This window comes from Nicotiana attenuata, chromosome 2, assembly GCF_001879085.1.
Source record: "Nicotiana attenuata strain UT chromosome 2, NIATTr2, whole genome shotgun sequence".
In the NCBI taxonomy this organism is placed as follows: domain Eukaryota; kingdom Viridiplantae; phylum Streptophyta; class Magnoliopsida; order Solanales; family Solanaceae; genus Nicotiana; species Nicotiana attenuata.
In genome coordinates this window covers 75047016-75072096 of record NC_031990.1, presented here as the reverse complement: position 1 = coordinate 75072096, position 25081 = coordinate 75047016, and the positions used below count along the sequence as shown (strand labels likewise).

At 39.1% G+C, this 25081-nt stretch overlaps 2 protein-coding genes across 2 annotated transcripts in view; one reads left to right on the top strand and one right to left on the bottom strand.

The window, feature by feature from the left end:
- LOC109212861 (AUGMIN subunit 3) overlaps positions 1-9645 on the top strand; it is an 11900-nt gene extending 2255 nt beyond the window's left edge. Inside the window, exons 3-18 of the mRNA XM_019376562.1 lie at positions 130-233; positions 934-1129; positions 1537-1603; positions 2233-2336; positions 3591-3675; positions 3861-3915; positions 4313-4444; positions 5538-5607; positions 5872-5929; positions 6017-6072; positions 6306-6458; positions 7031-7142; positions 7212-7353; positions 8304-8379; positions 8970-9065; positions 9260-9645. Of these exons, the coding sequence (XP_019232107.1) occupies positions 130-233; positions 934-1129; positions 1537-1603; positions 2233-2336; positions 3591-3675; positions 3861-3915; positions 4313-4444; positions 5538-5607; positions 5872-5929; positions 6017-6072; positions 6306-6458; positions 7031-7142; positions 7212-7353; positions 8304-8379; positions 8970-9065; positions 9260-9391 (1638 nt within the window). The 3' untranslated portion in view covers positions 9392-9645. The remainder of the gene's footprint in view (positions 1-129; positions 234-933; positions 1130-1536; positions 1604-2232; positions 2337-3590; positions 3676-3860; positions 3916-4312; positions 4445-5537; positions 5608-5871; positions 5930-6016; positions 6073-6305; positions 6459-7030; positions 7143-7211; positions 7354-8303; positions 8380-8969; positions 9066-9259) is intronic.
- Positions 19464-22855, bottom strand: LOC109212853. The gene is made up of 4 exons (XM_019376553.1): positions 22618-22855; positions 21770-21994; positions 20786-20962; positions 19464-19878 (listed from the first exon to the last, which is right to left on the bottom strand). Exons 1-4 carry the CDS (start codon positions 22621-22623, stop codon positions 19825-19827), a joined length of 462 nt encoding a protein of 153 aa, XP_019232098.1. The 5' UTR covers positions 22624-22855; the 3' UTR covers positions 19464-19824.

Genomic DNA, 25081 nt, shown 5'->3' with positions numbered 1-25081 from the left:
GGGGGGACTTGTGGATTTTCAAAAGGGGATATGTAACTAGGAGTTTTCATTTAATAGAAGTTGAAGATATTTTCTATCATTTCTTCCTTTATTCATTCTTGCACCGTTATTTGTGCCGTGACGTCTCAGGGAGAAGATCTAGACTTTGCTTATGACAGTATTTCGGCCTTCTCAACAAGGAGAGAAAACCAAGAGGCAGTTTTCGGAAGTGAAGAAGGATTGAAGGATATACGGTGATGGCTATTGTCTCTTAGATCTGTTCTTCTTTATTGGTATATGTTTACTGTTTTATCCTCGAAGTTTGGTGTGTATAAATGATCAAATTACATTGTTCAGTTAATTCTAGTTTCTGAACGAGTCACATTCACGTTGTGGTGTACCTATACTCTCAACTTTTTCACCGTTCCAGCATTTTATTTACTCCTGATGTAACATAAGTTCCTTTAGCTAAGAAAATTAGTCAAACAGTTATCCATGAGTGCACACCTCAGATGTTAAGTTGTGTTTCTGGAAATATGATGGAATGCATGATGCAACTGGGACCTGATCATAGATATGTGAAGGATGCATTATTGTACTTGCCTCAAGTGCAATAGCTTATCCCCCCCCCCCCCCAAACCCCCTTCTTTGATCTGATCAATCTTCACTTCTGGATAATCTTTATTCCACAATTAGAAACTGCGCATGAAGAGGCAGCTTAGATACCAGAGAATTGTTAAAAGCAGTTTAGTCTGCACAAGATGTTATATCTCTCTCTCAATTTTTTTTTTGGTAAATAGTAAAATGTAAACTTGTTTAGTATTTTGTTTTTGACATAATTCTGCTTATGCTTCATCTTTGCTCCTTCCTTAGATAAAATGAATTGGTTTCAGCAGATTTGTTTTTACGTTTGCTCTGTTTTTCTCTGATATTGATGGTTTGCTTAATCTTCAGAGATGCAACTTTAGCGTTAAAAGCTGAAGAATTGGAGTTGCAGAAACAGCTGAGACGACTGCAGTCTCAATATGATATGCTCACGGGCCAGGCTTCTGGATTGATTCAGGGAAGAAGGGCTCGAGTTGCAGCAACTTCTATCCTCAATGGACAGCAGGCTACCACAGATGATAGCCTTTCAGCAAGGAATTTAGAGGTACGACAGTTAAATGCAAGTTAGTTTATCTTATTTGCAGAGTTGAATGCAGTCTATACAAACAATATCATCTCCTATTATGGCTGCACATGTAAGGTTGCTATTGATGATAAAATCAGTTGACGCGAGATATTTTAAAGACAGTGTGGCCTGGCGATTATGTAGGCAGGTTCACAGTAGACTATTCCTTTGCTTTACCTGCAACTCAACCAAACAAAGCTCAAAATGCTGTTTTGATAGCTGACAACTTGAGAAGAGGATGAGAAAAATAGTAATTCTGGGCTTGTTTAAGTGGCAGATTGAAGTAGTTAATCTGACAACTGAACATTTATCTACTTTCACTGGGAAATGTACGTACAATGATATTATATTTTTATATGGTTCCTAAAATGCTTCACTGTACACAGATGAATGCCGTTCTTGGAAGGATGGCTTCTACTGCGCAGGAGTTGGCACACTATCATTCAGGGGATGGTACTTGAATTTTTTTCATATGACTGTTTAGTAAATTTCTCTTATTGATTAAAGGGTTTGTGTGGCGTATATATTAATTAAAAGATTTCCTAATGCTTTGGTTTTGAATGTCACTCTCCTGTAAATCTTTTGTAGGTTCTAATGCTTAAACTGTAATGAGAACTTAGATTTTCCAAAAATGATGGGATTATGCTTTTACAAGAAGAGTGCTGCTGGTTACTGCTTTGCTTTTAAAAATGATGTGTTTGTGCACATATCTTATGTATACTCTATAAATATGCTGCATATCTTAATCAGACTAGCTGTAAAGGTCTATTGCTTAGCTCACTTGGATGTCAAGGTTCCACTCGATTAAGATTAGCAGGTCAAATGAGAATTTGAGTTGAGCAAATTCTGCTTCCCTTTCCGTGTTATATTCTATGAACTATGATTCATCTTTGCTTAGAAGGTAATTGTTGGAGCGGCCCAAGTCCGTAAAGATTCTTATAGAGTTCCTTACACAATCCACGTGGGACAATTAGTAACTTAACTTAATTAAAATGAGGGAGTTAAGAATCTATTTTGAATTCTTTATCTAGTTTTTACTATTGTGACTATTCTTTGATATTTCAAATTCTTTTTTATTGTAGAAGATGGAATATACCTTTCTTACTCGGACTTCCATGCATATCTGTTGGTGGATGCATCTTGTGTAAAGGAGTTAAATCAGTGGTTTACCAAGCATCTTGATACAGTACGTTTGGAATATTATTTTCTTGTTTCTTTCCATTGTGAGCATTTTTATCATCTTCACCCTGATACACCATGGTATCATACTATATTACAAGATGTTAAGCAAAATGTTTCTAGCTCCAAATCAAATAATGTCACGCATATTTGGGAACTCATCAAACCTTAGACATAGAATTTGGGTTATGTCAGCAACATACAAGGTAAAGCTTGCAAACGATTTTGACATAATGCATAACTGTGAACTGATTTTGCTTTAGTGTCTCCCTGTTGCTTTTTTACCTGTTGTTGATCCATGAATTCTTTTAGGTCTGACTTCCATAATGCCAAGAAGGTCGTAATCTTAACATTCAAATATTCACCTTTAATGTATCACTTCCTTCCTTGGAACTTCTCTTATTTTAGAGATAGAATTCGTAAAACGAGCCAATTCATGGTCTTATTCTGAGTTATATCATTAATGTTGAGTTTATTCTCTCAGCTCTACAAATGTGGGAAGGCTTACTTTGGGACTTGTGTTTCTTGCTGTATAGTACATAGAGTCCGTTTTGGATTGGCTTAAAAAAAGTAGCTTTTCAGCAGAAATAGCTTTTTAGCCAAAAAGTAGTAAGTTGGGATTGCCCAGCTTATTGCTTTTGGCTTGTTTTAAGCAGTTTTTAACTTATTTTAAGCACTTTTTGACTTTGCCAAACACCGAAAAAAGCTAAAAAGAGCTTTAAAGCTGGTTTGACCATCTTAAAAGCCAATCCAAACACCCTCATAATATGCGATCTTACTTTTAGATGTTGAACTTTATAGTATGCAGTACCGTCAATGAATTGGGCTTAGGATGACCAGCTGTACTTTTCCTGCCAATTTTCAGAATGTCCCTTTGCCTGGCCAAAGCCCTGACCTGTTTCTTCCAATCCGCTCTTTCCAGATTCTCTAGGATCTCAATTACTCAAATTTTTTGTGCTCTTATGGTACAACTTTGATTTTAGGGTCCAGCTGATTGTTTGTTGAGAATGCTAGGTCGGGTTTTTACCTAAATGCCATATTCAACAGTTTATGTTGAGTCTTCAACTTTGTGCACACGTAGTTGTTATCCCATTTGGTGGGTTTGCCTTAGATGGCCCAGCCCGTGTCATCCATCCAACCACTATAACGTTCGTTTGTATAGCTGAAAATCTTGGCCTTTCCTTTTAATCTGCTCTTTCCAGATCTATTTTATAGGATTTCAGTGACTTGACGTTGCTATTATTGGTTCATTGTGGTTTAGGGTCCTTACAGATTAGTTGCAGAGGAGGGAAAGTCAAAATGTTCATGGGTTAGCCTCAATGACATATCAAACGTTTTACTACGAGGTATTTACATTCCTATACCTCCTTTCGCATTAGTTTTTTCTGCAAATCGAGCATATGTTTGTGTGTGGATTTGCTCGTGTACTTACTCATAGAGAGGCTTCTTGTCCTAAGAATTCGGAGAAGCTTCAGCTATTCTGTGTGGTTGTTTGGTTGATTTTGAAATATGTTTCATTGTGACATGGCAGATCTGGAAAAGTCACACCACCAGCGTGTTTCTGAATTGCAACGCCTTCGGTCCATGTATGCACCATTTCTTTTGGTTTAATCTAAGTGAAGTATGTATTAGACTAGAAGTGTAAAGACGTCTTTCATGGCCAATATAGGAGTTCTCTTTCAGTCTTTCTGTTTAAATGTTTCTCAACTTTTTAAATTACCTCTTTCCTATTGAATGTTTTGGCTTTTATTGGGATGTATCCTAATATTATGCGACATTCCTGACAGGATGCTTAGCCATCTATATTAATTGTCATATAAAGTCAGAAGTTGGTTCTTATAGTATGCAAATATAGAAAATTAGCATCAGTTTTAAGTTTTAACTACTTTGAAGTACTTCCCTGAATTTCAACTGTGAATCATCTCTGGGTCCTTCAAGAAAAAGATTGTCTACCCAACTTCATGGTTGCCTTTTTTGTGACAGATTTGGTCCAAGTGAGAGGCAATGGATAGAAGCTCAAGTTGAGAATGCTAAGCAACAAGCTATTCTTACTGCGCTTAAGGGTCAAGTGACATCTGATGAGGCTCACATTCATCTGGACCTTCATTCTCTTCGGTAGATGTCATTTGCACTCTTCTGCTTCTAGAACTGATATTCTTTCTTGTTGTTCGTGTTCATGGTATTGCTCAATGTTGGATTATTGCACTATGCTCTTAGTGACGTATGGCCGTTCAATGAGGCTATGAAGGGTTTTGTATATTTTACTCTTAGGGGTAACAGTATGACATCACATCTTAGTTATTTCAATTGCGTGTGCATTCTGAAAGCTTGATTTCTTACCAAAGAAGTTTATTATATTCGCAATAACAGTTACTAAGGATTGCGAAACTTCGTGTTTCAGTTACGCAAAAGGCATTCATTTAAACTCAAGCCCCCCCACCCCACCCCCACCCCCCCACCCAAAAAAAAAAACTCCCCCAAACAAAAAAGAAAAGATATCTTTATAAAATTTGAAACTGGAAATTAAGTGTACTTAGAGGGTTAAGAATCCCCATTTTATTCTGCAGATCTTGCTAGCTTAATTTATTTACTTTTTTATGTTGCACGTTTAACTATTTACTTATTTTACGTTGCTTGCACAATCCCAAATAATTTTTTGAGTTCTGTTCTGTCATGGCGTGGCATTTTGTTTTTCTATACATTAACTATCACATTCCCACTGTAGAATACTAGCTTCTACCTGCAGGGAGAGAGTGGGAGACCTCTTGCAGTGATAATTCAACGAACCAAAGAAAATCATAATGACGAGCTATGTTGCTCGGATTCTCCGAAAATGTTGCCGGGTGCGTGTCGGATGCTCCAAAAGTAGTGCATTTTTGGAGGATGCGGCACAGGTGCGGCAGCTTTTTGGTTAATGAGGAAAAGGAAATCATAATAACGAGGAATAGATTAACAGAAAGAACTGCAATGTTGTAAATCTACGTTGAAAGCTAGCTCCTTTTCATATTGTGACATCCCCAAATAGTTTTATTTATCTACGACCTGTTGGCAAACTTTGTAGTTGTTGGTCTCTATCTTTTATTCAATGATTCTCTGCCTTTTAGTAAACATATTAGTTCTGAAAATGGACGTCCTAATTTTCCTTTCACTGAATGTTATATCCTTGCTTGCGGGCTACTTTATCATAGAATTCTTTATCTCTGTGCAGGAGAAAACATGCTGAACTGGTTGGAGAAATTTCAATTTTATATCGCAAAGAAGAGAAGTTATTATCAGAGGTTTGTCTAGCACCCATGGATTATCTTGTCTGGTCATCGTTCAACTATTTATTACATAATTTATATAGTAATGAAACAAGAGAAGTTGTCAGATAGCGTTTTCAGATTGTTGATTAGATGATTGCTTCGATATCAGCTCGAGTGATCGATATATAATGAACAAACATATTCTAAATTTCATCACAACCTCTTCAAGAATCCCCTGATGTCTTTAGCTTTTGATGTTATAGTTGGGCATATTACCTACTGCAATTCTTCTTTTAGACTATTCCTGATCTTTGTTGGGAGCTGGCTCAACTACAAGACACATACATCTTGGAAGGTAATAATATTGTCGTCTGACATTGTGATCTTAAATTTTTGTTAGCATATATTTTTCTGATGGATGCTATATGTTTGGAATGTGTAGGGGATTATGATCTAAAGGTCATGCGCCAAGAATTCTACATTAATCGGCAAAAAGCGGTATGTGTAAGACAGAGTGATGTGTTTCTATACTGTTATTTTCTTTATTTCTTCAACTAACAACCATCATAAGGAGCAAATATTAATGGCTCGCTTTTGCTATTTTGTCATGCAACATTTTCTAATATCAACTTATTCTGGGTTTCAATTTTTAGCTACCCCTGGGTATCTAATTTAGTACATTGATGCTTAGAAATTCTTGTACTTCTTACTTAATTATGGTTCCTTTGCAGTTCATAAATCATCTGATTAATCATGTTGCAAGGCATCAATTCCTGAAAGTAGCATGTCAGTTGGAAAAGAAGACCATGCTTGGGGCATTTTCATTGCTTAAAGTTATTGAGTCTGAGCTGCATGGATACCTGTCAGCAACAAAAGGCAGAGTGGTATGTATGGTGTAGAATGAGTCATGTAACAAGACTTGAATTGAACCTGAAGAACCTTCACCAGTTTGATTTTGTTCTTCCCTTCTCCCATATTTTAAGCCTTATTCAACTTTCAATACTTAACGTCCCTAAGACAGCCAAACGACTTTTGACTTTCATAATTTTTCTTTGATTCTTAATAATTGAAGGATAAAATGGATAAAGCTGGAACATTGAATATAAAATTCTCTTTACAACAAAAATGGCATGTTCGCGTGGAACTTAAAATCTGAATTTTATGAAGCACATAAAATGTAGCTGAATAGAATTGAGTGGATACAACAGATTCATATAGATGACTCCAATTAATTTGGGATCGAGGGTAAGAAACTAGAATTTGGGAGGTGGTGTTATTGGTTGATGCGTGTTTAAGAGGGGCGAGGGCAATGTAGGACGCCGATTGAAATGTGGACACAAGATGGTTATACCTTTGATGCCTCATAAAAGAAAATTTTCATTTTAATTTGGACATAGGAGTACCATATTCATGTTTGATTTCTTAGTTGTCCACTCATGCAACTTTTTTGTTTTAGGGTCGATGCATGGCACTGATTCAAGCTGCATCTGATGTTCAAGAACAAGGAGCAGTGGATGATCGTGATACATTTCTTCATGGCATCAGAGACCTATTAAGTTTATATTCAAGTAACGGATTTGGACTTTGAAATATTACTTCGTCTTTTTTGGTTGTTCATACTAATTGATTTTTTTCAGATATTCAAGCTGGTCCATCAACATATGTATCGGCACCTGGCATTGTTCAACAGATATCAAGCCTTCGTTCAGATCTGATGTCTTTACAATATGACCTTGAACACACCCTTCCTCAGGATAGAGATACATGTATAAACAAACTGTAAGTTCTCAATTCTGTCGAGTTATACCAGTCTCTATAGCTCCTCTTCTGTTATTTTGACAATATTAATCATATTGGGGACAGCTTTGAAACATTGGAATTAGATTTAGTGCACAATATGCTCTTACATGGCCCAATATGGCACTGCCAACACATTGGTATATCCGCTTTATTCTAGTTTTTATTGTTTTTTATCCTAAGCCAACACCAAATTATCAGCCATGTGTAATCCTGATAAATCAGTGCTATCAGGGAAAAATAAATCCGTCAAATACTATTTCTGTCTGCCTATCAATCTGTTTCTAGCTCATTATAATTATTTAAGGTATTTGCGCACACACTTGCAAAGTTGTCAAGTTATGTAGTGTCTCTTTCTGATTTTCTGACCAGTTGCCAGGCATGTCTTCATTTACAAGTGATGACTTGCTGGAGTTACAAGGACATGTAACTAGGATCTAGTCAACATATTTGAGTTTCTTAGGATGCTGGTTGTGAATGTTTGGAAAGATCCGTGAGGTTATGTTTGCAGTGATTGTTCATGGAAGATGGGAGTTTTGGACCAATAATATTTAAGAAGTCTGTTGAAATCTTTTGGGTTGGTTGTCTACTCGAATCTCTTAAGAAATTGCTTTAAGGTCACCATGTAGCAAGGGTGGCCAAGAATCATTCCGTTTTGCATAAACCATATTTCTTTCACCTTTATCGTGTTCAATTGATGCTTGAACCTACAGCTCGTGATCTATTTTTGTGGTTTGACGTCTTCCTGTCTAATTAATTTTTCAAAGAAGTTAATATGTTATCTGAATTTTCCTTAGCTTTTACATTCAGCAAGGAGTTCTGCACCTTCGTAATGACATTTCAGTAATCTAATTGATATTAATGGTGATTTGATACATAAACATGTCATAGTGTCAAAGCATCTTATATCCTTCTTATACGTCATATATTAGGTGCACTCTTCTTCAAAGTTTGCAGCAGCTATTGTTTGCTTCATCAACAACTGCTCAACCAATTTTAACTCCTCAGGTAGATTTTTTGCCATTATGCCTTTGCTGTATATAAATATGATCTCTCTCTCTCTCTCTCTCTCTCTCTCTCTCTCTCTCTCTCTCTCTCTCTCTCTCTCTCTCTCTCTGTTTGCTCAAAGGCTTCGAGATATTATTTTCTTCTGACTGCTTAACTTATCACTGTATCCAAAGTGGACTTTTAGATTCTTCAACTTGGACTAATACATGGAGAACAATATATCTTGCTATTGAATAGGAGTATCTATTTATTTAATGGAGTTTTTTCACTCTGCTCTCCATAATGTATGTTTCATAATTGAGCACTCTTTTTCTTTTTGTGGGCTCTGATATACCACTATCTTTTGCTTCTTGAAAAGAAATATGTTCTTGATTGCATAGCTTACCTCACTCTTTTAAGTCATATGAATAGTCATATAAGATGGACCTCCACTATATCTCATAAAGTTAGGTTGTTCTGAAATTTTATATATATATATATATATTTGCGCATAATATTGAATGGTTACTTGCTGAGCACATCAGTTCCTTTATCTGCTCAACTCTGAAGATTTTTACTCTTATTTCTCATTTATGTCCTTCCCTCTATAGACACTAATGAAGCAGCTAGCAACATTGGAAGACTACAATAAAAACCTTTCTCGTGCCATTGAAGATGTGACCAGTGAACATCTGAAGAAGAATGAGGTAAGCTTTTAGCTTGAGTCTTCTTATTTCTGTCTCTAAATAGACACCATTGCTAATTTCTGGTGCCGTTTTATTTATCAGATGGTTCCTGTGTATTTGATATCTTAAGAAAAAGCACGTGATCACTCTTTTTTATGCTCTAGCATATTTCTTGAAGATGAAAACTAATAAATGATAACCTTGTCATAAAACAGATTTACAGACATCAAAAAGCAGAGAAGACAATCGAGAGGCGAGTTTTTGTTGATTTCTTCTGCTACCCTGAGCGCTTAAGAAACAAGGTCATGGAATTTGCTGCAAGTTGTGGGGCTTTGCAATCGTCATAGTTGCTCTTCCTTGTATATTGTGCTTTGTACGTAGTCAGTTTCTTCATTTTTGATATATGCATGTATGTAGCCCTGTTTCTTCTTTCCTGCCTTCAGTCCAACATTTTTCAGCATGTGATGGGTATTTTAGCCTCATGATTCGTATGGTACAATTACTAAATACGTAACCTGCACTAATTATCTTGTATGCATGCATGTCATGAAAATGTGTTCTAAAGGGATTAGTATTCTAATCCGCTGAATTATTTCCAGAATCTCTAACTTGAGCCGTAGTTCATATTTCCAAGAAGATATATTAAGCACAAAACGTAAGATCCTTCGCAAATTTTAGGTGTTTAACTAATAGTTCGGACCTAGAGAGCTACTTTATGTCTTTTTCTGGATGAAATATTCGTTGCATTGACAAAGGCAGGCATTGTAGAATTATTTGGGTATTGTCTGACGAGACGAGGTATTCTTGACTATCTTGAGCCTGTTTGGCCAAGCTTCTGAGAGGCTAAAAGTATTTTTTTCTCCCAAAAAAGTACTTTTAAAAAATTTTAAGCTGTTTTGCCCAAGACAGAGAAGTACTTTTGGCCAGTAGTAGAAGCAGCTGCTTTTGGGAAGAAGTAGAAAATTTTAGGTAAAATATCATGGTATAGCCAGTTTTCATACTGGTCAATGAAAAATAGCTAGCGTTTATCAAATCAATGAAAAATAGCCACTATTTTGCTGCAACAGGGACCGGTCCAGTATAATATACGGGAGTTCTGGTGCATTTGTATACGAACTCCAGCATATTATGTTGGACCGGTATACTTTGCTAACTCCTGTAAAATTTGCGGGAGACTGGAGCACCAGTGCTCCAAACTCCAGTATATTATACTGGACAATTATACTTGTTGGAACTCCCGTAAAATTTGCGGGAGTTCCAGCATAATTATGCTTGAACTCCCGTAAAATTTGCGGGAGTTCCAGCATAGTTATCCTGGAACTCCCGTAAAATTTACGGGAGTTCAAGCATACTTATGCTGGAACTCCCGTAAAATTTGCGGGCGTATTTTTCCGGATTTTGAACAGTGTTTTCGCTCAGATTTAAAGTGGCTAAATTTCGATGACTTTTGAAACTTGGCTATTTTTCAACGACCAGTGGTAAATCTGGCTATTTTTGAATTTCTCCCAAAATTTTAGCTTCTCCCAAGAAGCCAAAGCAGAAGCAGAAAATTAATTTATTCAAGACAAAACTATTCTCACTATAAATTTATATTTTCCAATTATCCCTTATTGATTTAAGGATTTTTTTCATTTTTGTTTTTAGTTTTTACCATTCGTTTAAATTTAAAGATATTATATACATGAATCATATTGTAATTTTTCTTGTTTTTTATTTTTTATTTGTATAATGTCTTGTAACTTTCCAAATCTTCTTCTTCTTTTTTCACACTAAAGTAAATTATCTACATCATTCTTTGGATTATCAATTATCTTCTTACAAGTAATCATTTATAATTTTTTCTCTTATAGGCTATTAATTTCCGAATTTTTAAAACAGTTATCAAATCTAATTTGTGAAAATTACTCGCAAATAGGTAATAAATTTATAATTGCATCGCATAATCTATATATTATTAAAAGAAGAAAAAAAAAAGCCTCCACATTAAGCTAAGTGGCAACCTCACAATAAGCCACTTCGCAATTAGGACAAAGTTAGTTAGGTTAGGTAATAATTATTTTTTTTGAATTTAAATTATGCATTATTTGTTGTCAATAATTAGTTACTCTTTTTGAATTTGAATTTAAACATACTTACTTAATTTTTTTACGAAACAATAATTTTGTATATATTTAAAAAAAATTCTATTTTATTCTCAATGCCATCTTTCAAGTTTGACACTCAGAATCATCTTGTTACAGCTACCATAGCTATAAAAAATTTCACCCGACGATATTATTCTACCGATAAGGAATTCAACTATTATGCTAATAAAGACACTATTGCAGAGATTGAGGAAGGAGATGGGTCTCCCGGTATTCCTTTAGAAATGCAAAGCAAGTCTTCTACTAATATGGAGGCGTTGTGTGATAGAATTAGAGATGAATTATTGAGTAATGTTATCATGTTTGAGCGACTTTGCTTATTATTTCATGGTGGATTACCAGTATATAGTAATTGGTGGAATATACTTCTAATTCATACTGAATAATGTATTTTGATTATTCAAATCATCATGTAAATAATAAGCAATTATACTAGATAATATTATATGATATGGTATAACTGTATATGTTATATTGATTTATATTTTTAATATGTATGTTTATTTTATAATTTATTTTTTAATTAAATAAAATAAAAAATAATAAAAGTCTCTTACGATAAATATTAAAGTTTATTTTTCTCTTTAAAATAATTATAAGACTTTGGTACTATCATTTTTGATAATTTGACACTTAAAAGTACTTTTAGAAAGATCGGTCAAACACAATTTTTTTTACCAAATATTGCAAGTACTTCTTAAATGAATTGGCCAAACACAAACTGTTTTCTCCAAAAGTACTTTTGGATCAAGCATAAAAGTTGACTATGATTTATCCCTTCATCTATATTGATTGATTTGCTTAAAAATTGTAACAACTTTTGAGTCAAACAATTTGGCGCCATCAGTGAGGATTTCCTAGTGAAAATACTTAGTTCTTCCTGGATCGAAGAAAAAGAAACACCAAGAAGAAAATTCAACTCAAACCAGAGTCAATGGAGGCGCATCAAACAAAAAAAAAAGAAGAATCGAATGCGCCAACGGGAGCTAGAAATCTTCCGCCCTGTCGACCTCGAACATCCCGAGCGAGGAAAGAAGTGATGCAAAGCGTCCCCCGTTCTCCTCCTGATCGCCGAGCAGAAGAATGGAGCATCCCCCTTCATCTACCATACTGTGTCAGGCCAGAAACCGGCGTAGAGGTGTTTCAAACGAGGAATCGAAAATCACCTCGAAGCAACCTGAATGCCACGGTCACGCGAACAATCGTAACACGGGTACAACATACAACCACAGGCCAAAACGAAGCCGACACTTAACGCCCGTGGCGTTGAACCATCGATGTAAGCAACAGAACCAGGCTGTGCCTTCGCCATCAAAGTTTGAAAGCTCGACCTCGCTCGAACTGGGACTCAGGCTAAGTGCCTTCGCCATAAAAGTTTGACAGTTCGACCTCGCTCGAACTGGGACTCAGGCTAAGTGCCTTCGCCATCAAAGTTTGAAAGTTCGACCTCGCTCGAACTGGGACTCAGGCTAAGTGCCTTCGCCATCAAAGATTGACAGTTCGACCTCGCTCGAACTGGGACTCAGGCTAAGTGCCTTCGCCATCAAAGTTTGACAGTTCGGCCTCGCTCGAACTGGGACTCAGGCTATGCCTTCGCCATCAAAGTTTGACAGTTCGACCTCGCTCGAACTGGGACTCAGTCTAAGTGCCTTCGCCATCAATGTTTGACAGTTCGACCTCGCTCGAACTGGGACTCAGGCTAAGTGCCTTCGCCATCAAAGTTTGACAGTTCGACCCCGCCCGAACTGGGCCTCAGGCTAAGTGCCTTCGCCATCAAAGTTTGACAGTTCGACCTCGCTCGAACTGGGACTCAGGCTAAGTGCCTTCGCCATCAAAGTTTGACAGTTCGACCTCGCTCGAACTGGGACTCAGGCTAAGTGCCTTCGCCATCAAAGTTTGACGGTTCGACCTTGCTCGAACTCGAACTCAGGCTAAGTGCCTTCGCCATCAAAGTTTGACAGTTCGAGCGTAGTTCGACCTCGCTCGAACTGGGACTCAGACTAAATGCCTTCGCCATCAAAGTTTGACAATTCGACCTCGCTCGAACTGCGACTCAGGCTAAGTGCCTTCGCCATCAAAGTTTGACAGTTCGACCTCGCTCGAACTGGGATTCAGGCTAAGTGCCTTCGCCATCAAAGTTTGACAGTTCGACCTCGCTCGAACTGGGACTCAGGCTAAGTGCCTTCGCCATCAAAGTTTGACAGTTCGACCTCGCTCGAACTGGGACTCAGGCTAAGTGCCTTCGCCATCAAAGTTTGACAGTTCGACCTCGCTCGAACTGGGACTCAGTCTAAGTGCCTTCGCCATCAAAGTTTGACACTTCGACCTCGCTCGAACTGGGACTCAGGCTAAGTGCCTTCGCCATCAAAGTTTGACAGTTCGACCTCGCTCGAACTGGGACTCAGGCTAAGTGCCTTCTCCATCAAAATTTGACAGTTCGACCTCGCTCAAACAGGGACTGAGACTAAGTGCCTTCGACATCAAAATTTGACAGTTCGACCCCGCTCGAACTACGACTCAGGCTAAGTGCCTTCGCCATCAAAGTTTGATAGTTCGACCTCGCTCGAACTGGGACTCAGGCTAAGTGCCTTCGCCATCAAAGTTTGACAGTTCGACCTCGCTCGAACTGGGACTCAGGCTGTGCCTTCGCCATCAAAGTTTGACAGTTCGACCTCGCTCGAACTGGGACTCAGGCTAAGTGCCTTCGCCATCAAAGTTTGACAGTTCGACCTCGCTCGAACTGGGACTCAGGCTAAGTGCCTTCGCCATCAAAGTTTGACAGTTTGACCTTGCTCGAACTGGGACTCAGGCTAAGTGCTTTCGCCATCAAAGATTAACAGTTCGAGCTCGCTCGAACTGGGACTCAGGCTAAATGCCTTCGCCATCAAAGATTAACAGTTCGACCTCGCTCGAACTGGGACTCGGGCTAAGTGCCTTCGCCATTAAAGTTTGACAGTTCTACCTCGCTCGAACATGGACTCAGGCTAAGTGCCTTCGCCATCAAAGATCGACAGTTCGACCTCGCTCGAACTGGGACTCAGGCTAAGTGCCTTCGCCATCAAAGTTTGACAGTTCGACCTCGCTCGAACTGGGACTCAGGCTAAGTGCCTTCGCCATCAAAATTTGACAGTTCGACCTCGCTCGAACTGGGACTCAGGCTAAGTAGCTTCGCCATCATAATTTGACTTTCGACCTCGCTCGAACTGGGACTCAGGCTAAGTGCCTTCGCCATTATAATTTGACATTTTGACCTCGCTCGAACTGGGACTTAGGCTGTGCCTTCACCATCAAAATTTGACAGTTCGACCTCGCTCGAACTGGGACTCATACTAACTGCCTTCACAATCAAAATTTGACAGTTCGACCTCGCTCGAACTGGGACTCAGGCTAAGTGCCTTCGCCATCAAAGTTTGACAGTTCGACCTCGCTCGAACTGGGACTCAGGCTAAGTGCCTTCGCCATCAAAGTTTGACAGTTCGACCTCGCTCGAACTAGGACTCAGGCTATGTGCCTTCGCCATCAAAGATTGACAGTTCGACCTCGCTCGAACTGGGACTCAGGCTAAGTGCCTTCGCCATCAAAGTTTGACAGTTCGACCTCGCTCGAACTGGGACTCAGGCTAAGTGCCTTCGCCATCAAAGTTTGACAGTTCGACCTCGCTCGAACTGGGACTCAGGCTAAGTGCCTTCGTCATCAAAGTTTGACAGTTCGACCTCGCTCGAACTGGGACTCAGGCTAAGTGCCTTAGCCATCAAAGTTTGATAGTTCTACCTCGCTCGAACTAGGACTCAGGCTAAGTTCCTTCGCCATCAAAAGTTTGACAGTTCGACCTCGCTCGAATTGGGACTCAGGCTAAGTGCCTTCGCCATCAAAGTTTGACAGCTCGACCTCGCTCGAACTAGGACTCAGGTTGTGTCTTCGCCATCAAGGAGCGACAGGTTCGACCTCGCTCGAACTGAGACGAGCTATCCTCTCGAAAAGTTCATAATGAAATCCACGACCAGAAACTTTCATCACATAAGGGGAACCGGGACTCGTCTGACGAGCCCTCACCCCGCGACCAGATCGTAAATCAATAGAGAACTGAAATGTAAAGCAAGAAGCGAAGAAGAATTCTTTATTCATGAAGTCAGAAATGCGGGCTATTGCCGCTTACATCTGGTCCAGGCCAGCCAACTAAAAAAAAGAGAGGGGAAGAAAACAACAAGGAACAAACAAACGCCCATCGACATACAAAAAAAAACAACGAAACACAATTTTCTCTCACTCGGCGCCAACACCGCCGTTATCATCATCACCACTTGCATCCCCATTAGCTTCGGGTATCGCCACATCATATCCACAGTTGGCTCGAGCCTCACGAGCCTTATGGCGTGCCTCCTCGAAAGCTGCCTCAGTCACGGTGCCCGCTTCCCACAAGTTTTTGAAAATGTCACGTTGAGCTTCGGCGTAGACCCAGAGTTCATGAGCCTGGCGGGGAACAGCAGCACGGGATGATCAGCCTGGGCCCTCAGCCGCCGATTCTCCTCCTCCAAGGCTGCAACTCGATCCGACAAGGCTAAGGCCTCCTGATCAATTGCACTAATCCGCTCCTCGAGCCTCTCCTCCCTAAGGGCCGTAGTAGCCCTCTCCGACTGTTGCTCGGACTCATGTACACGAACTGCCGCCTCTAAGGCCGCTGCCCTCGTCGAAGCATCCAACGCTTCCCTCCCCATGCGCTCCAAATCGGCGACCTTGCTTTCCAGTGCAGTCAGCTTCCCTCTCCATTCAGCATCCACCTCCGCGCTCTGGCCTGGCTCTGCTCCAGTTCCAACTGCATTGCTCGTAACTTGCCCTGCAGGTGCTCACATTCCGCAGCGACCCCTTTGCCCACCTCGAGCTCCTCGTCCTTGAGGCGGATTTGCTCTTCAAGATCGCTCCTGCTGCGGAGCGCCTGCACTAGCTCCTGGTCCCTCTTCTCCAATTCCTCGCCCAAAGCCCGGTTGCGGGGATCATTCCTTAACCGTTCATGCAACTCACGGCATCTATCGCGATAGCGACGATACTTTTCCAGCATCTGCAAGAAGATCCTCGATCGGACATTGGCCATGCGAATATTCTCTACCTCCAACATGTACGTCTGCAAAACAAGAAAGCAGTCAAACTAATGCTCTTTCTGCAACAAAGGAGAAATAAATCGAAGTCAGATATAACATACCCGTAAGCCCATCACAGCCACCTCGTCCATCACTTCAATATCCGAAACATTCCTCAGGGACTCGTTCTCGGTCTCAGAACACAGGAAGCTGAATTGTGGTACCAAGTTACCTCCTTGAGTCAACAGGTTCACATCAGCGGGGATCTCGACGAAACGGGCCGACCCCTCCGCATGAACCACCAAGTGGGTAATGCCCTCCTCGAACATCCGAACATCATCAGGGTCCAAGTCAGACTCGGATTCGTATTCATCGACCATTACACTCTTTCCCCTCTCCGCTGTCGGTGGTGTGGCACGACCTGCCGAGGACAATAACGGCACACTCGAGGTCACGACGGCAGCGTCAGGGGTCCGATTCTCTGCTACAGCGAGATGTCCTGCGTCATCAGCGGCGGGAACTCCTGATCGGGTCGCTACAGAAGCGGAATTTCTCTGGCTCTGACTGGTGGGAGTGACTCCAACCACCCGCTCCCCCTCAGCGGCAGACGCCGCAACGACACCTTCCCCTGGGTTTGCTGGGGGTGAATCCAAGTTGATCACTGTCGGAGGAGCCATCTCAAACCCTACCCTCCGTCTCTTCGACGACCCTTCCTCCTCATCGGTCGATGGCGAGTCGTTCTGAGGACGGACGGTACCAGATGGGCTCTTGTCCGGAGATATAGTCCGGGTTGGAGCGGCCAAAGCCACAGATTCTACCGACGCCACCCTCGACGAAGGACGGGGCGCAGGTACTGCACTGATACGAGCGGACGCGACCGTCCGACGGAAAGCTAACTGAGGAGCTCTGACTCTGGGAGCTCTCCCTGGCCACGGCAAGCAATACTTGAAAGGTAAGATCGAAACAAAAAGGAACAGGTAGAAAATAAGGGCGCTATCTCACCTGTAAGAGGCCTACGTCCGAACCTCACATGAAACGTCGACCATGTGCGAACTCCCGCTGTATGGAGAAGAATGGCTTCAACCCATTCTTGAATCCCCTCCATAAGAGGTGGGGGTATTCTCGGCTGCAACGAATCGAAATATATCAATATTTACAACATGAGATATAAAGAAAGTGAGGCCAAAGTGGGTGCTCTACTAATCAAGGACGAAGAATTACGGGCAAAATTCCACACTTCTGGAAATCCAGATGGATCCGCTACGAGGTGCTCGGTCCGTAAATAGAAAAAGTTATCAAAAAAAATGATGATTGGTCTCGTCGTCCATCTTGACCACTAAAGCTTTCGACCCTCGGGGACGCGCGTGGATCATAGTGCCGCGAATATTTTGAGGAGCGAACAGGCTGAGCACGTGTCTCAGAGTGACCTCCCGACCGGCTAGCTCCGCGTACTTGATAAACATGAGGAACAACTTGTACAGGTAAGGAGAGAGTTGGGCAGGACACACCTCATAATAGCGGCAGAAGTCGACCACCAACATTGGAAGCGGAAATGTGTACCCCACTAGGAAGGGGTAAGCATAGAACGAGCAGAACCCGGGACGATCGATCTGGACCCTATCTTCTCTCTTTGCCGGTACCATCTCGACATAACCAGGAATACCCCATCGTTACCTTAAATCCGCTATTCCGATCTCCCCTATAAGAGGAGGACTATTTACCTGCTCCGCACCACCATCGGCGCTGAAATCCACCACTGCCCTCCCCGGGCAGGATAAAATTTCCTCTACTGAAGGAACATCTTCGCACTCCATCGGGTCTACGTCTCCGTCTGCCGGAGCAGGGTCCTCAGCCGCCGGAGGGATAGCCGGAAGATTATCATGAGAAGAAGTTCCTGTCATCTTTAACTCACAAAAAGAGGAGGATGGAACTTTGAGGAAGAAGTGAGAAAGCTAAAGATTGGTGCGAGCAGAGGAGTAAAGAAGAGTTCAAACTAATAGAAAGGGAGATATTCTGGGAATTCTCTCGAAGATGAGCGATGAAATGTGAGAAACGAGTGACAAACCCCTTCAATTTATAAGACACAGATTCTCCAGGGCACGAAAACCAACGGTCGCCACCAGAACCTGGCCAGGCGCGAAACGATTCAGCTTCTCGGGAACATGCGCCATTATGACTGCTTGTACAAAGCTATGTTTCGTTTATCAACCGGCGCTTCGGTTTCGAAACCGTCGTGACGGTATAAGAGTATTAGAAAGACGCGTCCGGGCAGTTTCGAAATTTATAACGCAACCAAAGAAAAATATGCAAATATGACTCCCTCCACGATCACGTCGCAAACATTATCCGTCCGCCGAGGTTGGTAAGACACGACCCCGACGAACGGAGGGACTAACTGTATTGGTCAAAATCTGACCACACGACCACGACGGCAATGACCCCGTCCCAACCATCCTGCAGTAGTAGTCAACGAACTCGACTTCGTCTAATCACTGTTATTTACGATATAAGCGTCGAGGTCGAGGCCTCTCCATGAGGGGAGGTCACCTCCCCGACCCGGCCCAAATAAAATATGATGAGCACGAGAAGTTCTCGACTATAAATAGAGGGCAGAAGAACCTCTTCAGGGGGGCTGGGCTCTCCATGATCCACGAACAGAGGAGATAATGAAAGAACTCCATGAAAGAGAGACTGAGCCTATACAAAAAGAGAGAGATTCCATCTTCAATTACGGATGAAGAGATAATTTGATTGTAATCTCCTGAACCTCTTCAAGGAGAGGCAGGCCAAATTTCTATAATTAATAAAACCTCCCAAGTGCCATTTCAATTCACTCTTCTATCTTTATGATTATGTTCTTTGATCCAGTATTAATTATGGTTGACTATGATTTACCCCTTCATCTATATTGATTGATTTGCTTAAAAAGTGTAACAACTTTTGAGTCAAACACTATGGAAGGCAGGGCAAGTATAAAGATGTTTCCAATAAGACCATAAATCCACTTTTTGTTCAGAAATTGATGTCTGAATCGAAGTTTTAAGTTTTTAATATGGATTTAAGTTATAAGCAGCAACGGTAAAAAGGATTTGTACCCAATCAGTGTAGCAGGTATTGGGTACCTAATATAACGCCAGAGTAAAACGATCTTACAAAAGAATAAAGATGGAAAGCTGAAAAGGCAGAGGGGACACCATAAATAAAGACACGAGGGAGAGATTTCTCATATATTAATCTATGCTTATAATGCCAACTTCCCATACACTACCTCATGATTTTTAAAATTACAAAAAGCCAAGACTAGTATAGTACTAGAACATCAAAATACATCCAAGAAGAAACATACGTTTAGAAATATAGAGAAGATTATATCTTCTTTTTTGGGCCACTTTTTACTGGTTTAAACCCAACAAAATACTCCAAACATCACTATAAATATAGACAAAATCACCATAAATACAGACAAACTACTAGGCTATCTTCAGCGAAAAAGAAAAAAAAAACACTACTAGTTTTATACTTTCTGGATTTTCTCTTCTTTTGCTTTAGATTCCAGCATGTTCAACAAGCACAAGCAGGGCGCAAACAGCTCGAGATGATTGCCCGGACGCCCTTCTGCAAATAATGTAAATAAATCAAAGGAAAAAGTTTAGCACAAGGAAAAATACTTACTTCAATAAGGTTGCATATTGTATTCTCAGGAAAAGGAGTTTTCAAAAATTCTTTTTCAATAAAAATGAGATTATCTTGTTAATTAAACTTTAACATGTAGTGCAATAAAAAATTAAATAAACCAAAAAGTAATGCATTTTCCTTAGAACTCAACAATCACTCTTCTCTTTGCTTTTTCTCTGTCAAAAAGATTACCACTTTAAGCACTGTCACTTCAGAACTATTTATCATATGGTTTGACAGAACTGACACTAGTTGTGTGAGGCTTCTTTTTTGTCTCATAACTGTGTGGGTCTCAAAATTTTGTAGACCCAGATGTGTAAGATATGGGTCTCACACAACTAGTGTAAGTTGTATGAGACGCAAAATAAAATCACTCGGTTTGACACCACAAAAGAACGGGGATCACTTTCAGTTTTTGGCCCACAAAAAGTTTATGAATATATATGTAAAAATCTACTAAAATTTCAACAAGTATTACATATGAACTCATAATTTTAACACTAAAATGAATTCAAGACTAAAATCTTAAAACTCATATCAGCCACTGTAGGAGAGAGTGGAAGGTAGAGGCAACTACTAATTTTTGTTTTGCAAGAAATATAGGCAAATCGAGTTGTGACCGATTTTTGTTCAACCCATTTTTAACAACTTCGATACAATTTGCTCATCGGCAATCACTACTAGCGGCACCAAGGTCTAGGTCGCCGCTAGTAATGATTGTGATAAGGATAGAAGCAGAGGCGGAGCCACAATAAAAATTATTGAGTTTGACGCAAAACACACTTAGGTTATTTCGTATTAAAATCCTAAATCCGCCTAAAAGACAGGAGAAGATAGAAGGACCTACCCTTGTAGGCTTTGCATAGAGCAACTCAGGTGAAATCTTGTAGAGATCTTCATCAATAGGCTTTTTGGGCACACTTATAGCAGTTGGAGGAGATATAGGAACAGGGCTGGGTGGTTCTTTCTCAAAATCACACATCACCCATGCTTCTTTTCTTGCTTCTTTGTAACTTGCTTTTTTCTGCCAATCACACTTTTACAGTTAATTTTTGCTTTTCATATACTATAAACAAAGGATATATCCAGAGAAAATCACATCCAATAGTAACCTAAGGTTGTTGAACTAATTCAATGGATATAACAAGTGGTGTATCCAGGAATTTCACATAAAGGGTTGTCAAAATTTAGAGAAGTAACCACATATAAATAAAGGCAAATCCAGGATTTAATGTTTATGGGTTCCTGTAACGATCATGGGTAAATTTTCAATAGTAACTGAGTTCACATTAAAACATTTATACATATTTAATAAATCTTTCGAATACATTTACACTGTTTGGACAAAATGTACTAGGTTCACGTGAACCCGTAGGTGGTGAGGTGGATCCCCCAACATATAATAGCCAAGTGATTTCAATATATAGTAACTACTTATCTAGCTACACATTATAATTTCTGACAAAAGGGTATCAGTTTCTTGGACAAAGATGGCTATACCATTGGCTACAGGGACGTTCCCAGGCTTACGATACCAGATTAATATGAACCTAGTACTTTTGACGCGGAATAGAATTATAAGTAAAAGTTTATTAAAGTTGCAACAAATAATAGATACCAATACATAACTTTAAATATAACAAGTTGAATGCTAAAATTTAGAGATTGAACCTATAGAGTTTAAATCATGGATTCGACTCTGATTGGCTATAACATAAAAATAAGCTAAGAAGCTAATGCTCATAAGTGGTGGAACCACCTTTGTTCAAGGGGTCGATAAATATTTTTTTTGCCAAAAAATTACACGGTATAGCTAGGTAAAATAAATTACCTTAGGACGAGGAACAACAATCATGGTAGGTGTAACAATATCATTCTGGTAAAGATCACCAGTGACATACAAATCAGAGTCTTGAGAATAGCTGTAGTGAAACAAACCAGCTTGCCTTGCTGATTCAAAACACTCTGTAAAAGGAATTGGAATTTCATTATTATTGTTACAATCCCAGCTACCAAATGCTGGAACATGGCTCCTCCTCAAGTAATAGTTACTCTCCTGTTTTGAACCAAAAAAAAAATCAACAACATTGATAAACTCTTGTTCAAAGTGTTAACTTTCCAACAATACCATAAAAGAAAATGAATATTTGGCCTAACTAAAGCTGAAAAGTTAGGTTAAAAATTGGACTATGTATAACGTAACACATAGCCCGACATTAAAAACACAAGTAATATGGATGAGTCCGACTGATATCATACGAAGAAAATAGAATTTCGGGTAAGTCAACCTTAAAAACAACCTTAGTAGAAGTTTGGACATAAAAATTACATAATTTTTGAAAGAAAGTTGAAAAATGGTAGTCTTTTGAATTTGAAATTATGTTTGGACATGCATTTCACTTGATTTTTTTTTTTGTGAAAGAGGAAGTTTTTTTAAAAAATTCAAAAAAGTGGTCAAAATAATTTTTTTCTTTTTAAAAACTCATTTCCGAAAAATTTCTAAGAACTTATAAAATTTTATGGACAAACATATTTTTGAAGAAAAAAATCGGAAAAAGGAAATTTTTTTAATAGACAAACGGGTCCTTAAAATGATATAAGGTGACAATATCTCATTTCCTGGAATAATCTAACAAATAAACAAACGGGAAATTAAAGAAGAGATAACGAGTTACTTACATCCATTTTGGTGTTACAGCAAAGAAAACAGTAGAATATTTGATATTGATCAACTTTGACTCTTTTTATAAATATGAAGAGGGAATGGGAGGATTTTTTAAAGGAGCCTGAAATGAGTTTTTCTTTTGTTGTTCATGGGTTTTTAAAGGTAAAAAAAGAAGAGAATATAGGACAGTGAGAAAATGAAAATGAAAATTCAAAGAGATATTACTCCTTAACTATACTGTAGAAAAAAGGTGAGAAACAGAGAAAGAGGACAAAGCTCAAATATAAAGAATGTGAGAAGCAGACAAGAGGGACAGAGAGAGTAAATTCAGCTTTTACTCTTTTTGCTTTATGGATTGAGAGAATTTATTTACACTACTTTTTTCTCCAATTTGTTTGGTCTTTGTTGAGACACTGTGTACTCCCTCGTGGTAAGGTATGGGTTCGCACTATCCTTCTTAGATCCCACTTACATAATTTTACTGGGTCGTTGTTGTTGTACCCTAATTATCGGTACGATTATAGATTTATATAAGAACGTATAGTTTTATTTTAAAAAACCTAAAAATCGATTTGTTGCGACACGATTACGGGCGATTTAATCGATTTTTAAATATCCATTGACACCCCTAGCTACTGCTTTCTTACAATGAAAATTCAAATCAGTAAATGACACCAATTTAAGGTAAAGTTTCAAAAGTTGACATGACTTTTTAACCTCACACGCGCCGCAACAGATAGCTTAATTTACCTCGTAATAAAATAATACTACATAAATTTTTGGTTAGCTTAGCAGAAACCTGCATAAGCTAAGCGAAATTTATCTATTATTATATTTGGGATAGAATATCTTGATTAAGAATTTTTTTGGCCAAATTAAATATGAAATCAATTTTAAAATAATTGGCTTTACTTATTGAGTCTTTGTTGTTATTGGGGTTTTAAAAGAAGAGAATGCAGGATATTGAGGTCTCGAGTTCGAATCCCTAGTTATGGAGTCGGCTTTGTTAGGAAGCGTTTTATTCTCAATGTAAGACCTACCGGCGCGAATCCGAATTTAGTCGGGTCCCAATGTATGTACCGAACACCGGGCGGGAAACTAACAAAAAAGAGAGAGGTAAGGCAGTAAATTCAGCTTTATAGTCTTTCTACTTTATGGAATGGGAGAATTTATATACTTTTTGTCTCCAATTTGTTTGGTCTTTACTGAGACAGTGTATATCCCGATGGATCATAGTATAATATACAAAGTTGTTACTTTCTGAGAATTAAAATGCAAAAACATGAATTTAAAGAAAGTTTCAAAAGTTTGAAAATATACTTTTTAACCCCACACGCGTCACAATGAAAAGCTTTGTGCTTCGTGCATATTCATTAACCATTCTTTAACTTTTCGGATCCTTTGGTATTGGTTTGTTGTATTAAAAATAATATGTATGCATAAATTCTTTAAAGCTATTTATTTCCAAAATACCTTTCATATTGTTATCCATGTATTGTTTGAAAAGATAGTTCTGTATTTATATATGTTTATCTATGTATTAAAAATCATGAATTTTAAATATCATAATTTACTATGTATAAGAATAGTATTCACTATATTGTAATAATGCCAAAGCTAATATAGTGTGTATTATTTCTATTACTCTAAAGTATTTTTTTTTCTTTTAAAAGTTTGGTCAAATTTCTTAATTACTGGGAAAAAAATACTTTTAGCCAAAAATAAGCACCGCCAAACATGCTAGAGGAATGTAAATTGGACATGTCCATTCAATGAAGGATATGGGTGAAATTAAATTAAAGTGTAAAAGAGGGAATGGTAGGTTTGAACTGTTTCAACGGCGCCGAGGAGCAGTTACTGCAAGGTCTAGCCGGTGAGAGTCCGAAACCTAATTATGGTTTCAATTGACTCAAGCGACCAAAATAGATAAAAAAAAAAAAGATTGGGCACCATCTTATATATAGTGCGGTTATTTACCGCGCTATACTTTAACAGTACGTTTGTCCGTTAAGGTATAGCTCTGTGAATAACCACGCTATATATAAAAGTTGGTCCCACCAATAATTCATCTGCACTTAACTGACACAACAACAATTCATAAGGGTATAGCGCGCATATATAAGACGTTATACATCAAATAATTGTACCCTCCCCCCCCCCCCCCCGCCGACTGGTTTTTTCCTTATTTAAGGAGTTTCAGAATTTTGTAAAAATCCATTCAGGATCCTTCAAGTATTCCGAAATATTTGTTCGTTAAGTTATCATTTTGTCATAATATCCAAAAAGCAAAAAATAAGGGTTTCATTATATTGGGGGGTACGGTTGTGGTGGAGAATAACTCAGTACGTTATAGTTGTTCTCCACGATGTCATGTTAAGTTGCCACTTACAATGGAGTACGATACATTGATATCGTGTTATGTAAAAAAAATGAGTGTGAGCAAATAGTCGGTGAATATTAAAGTAACCAAAAGATATC

Coding starts and splice junctions, on each gene's coding strand:
- LOC109212853 (XM_019376553.1), bottom strand. Junction 20,963..21,769: donor TTGTTGTTCCTCGTCCTAAG/GTAATTTATTTT, acceptor TGTGATTGGCAG/AAAAAAGCAAGTTACAAAGA. Junction 19,879..20,785: donor TCTATGCAAAGCCTACAAGG/GTAGGTCCTTCT, acceptor CATTATTTGCAG/AAGGGCGTCCGGGCAATCAT.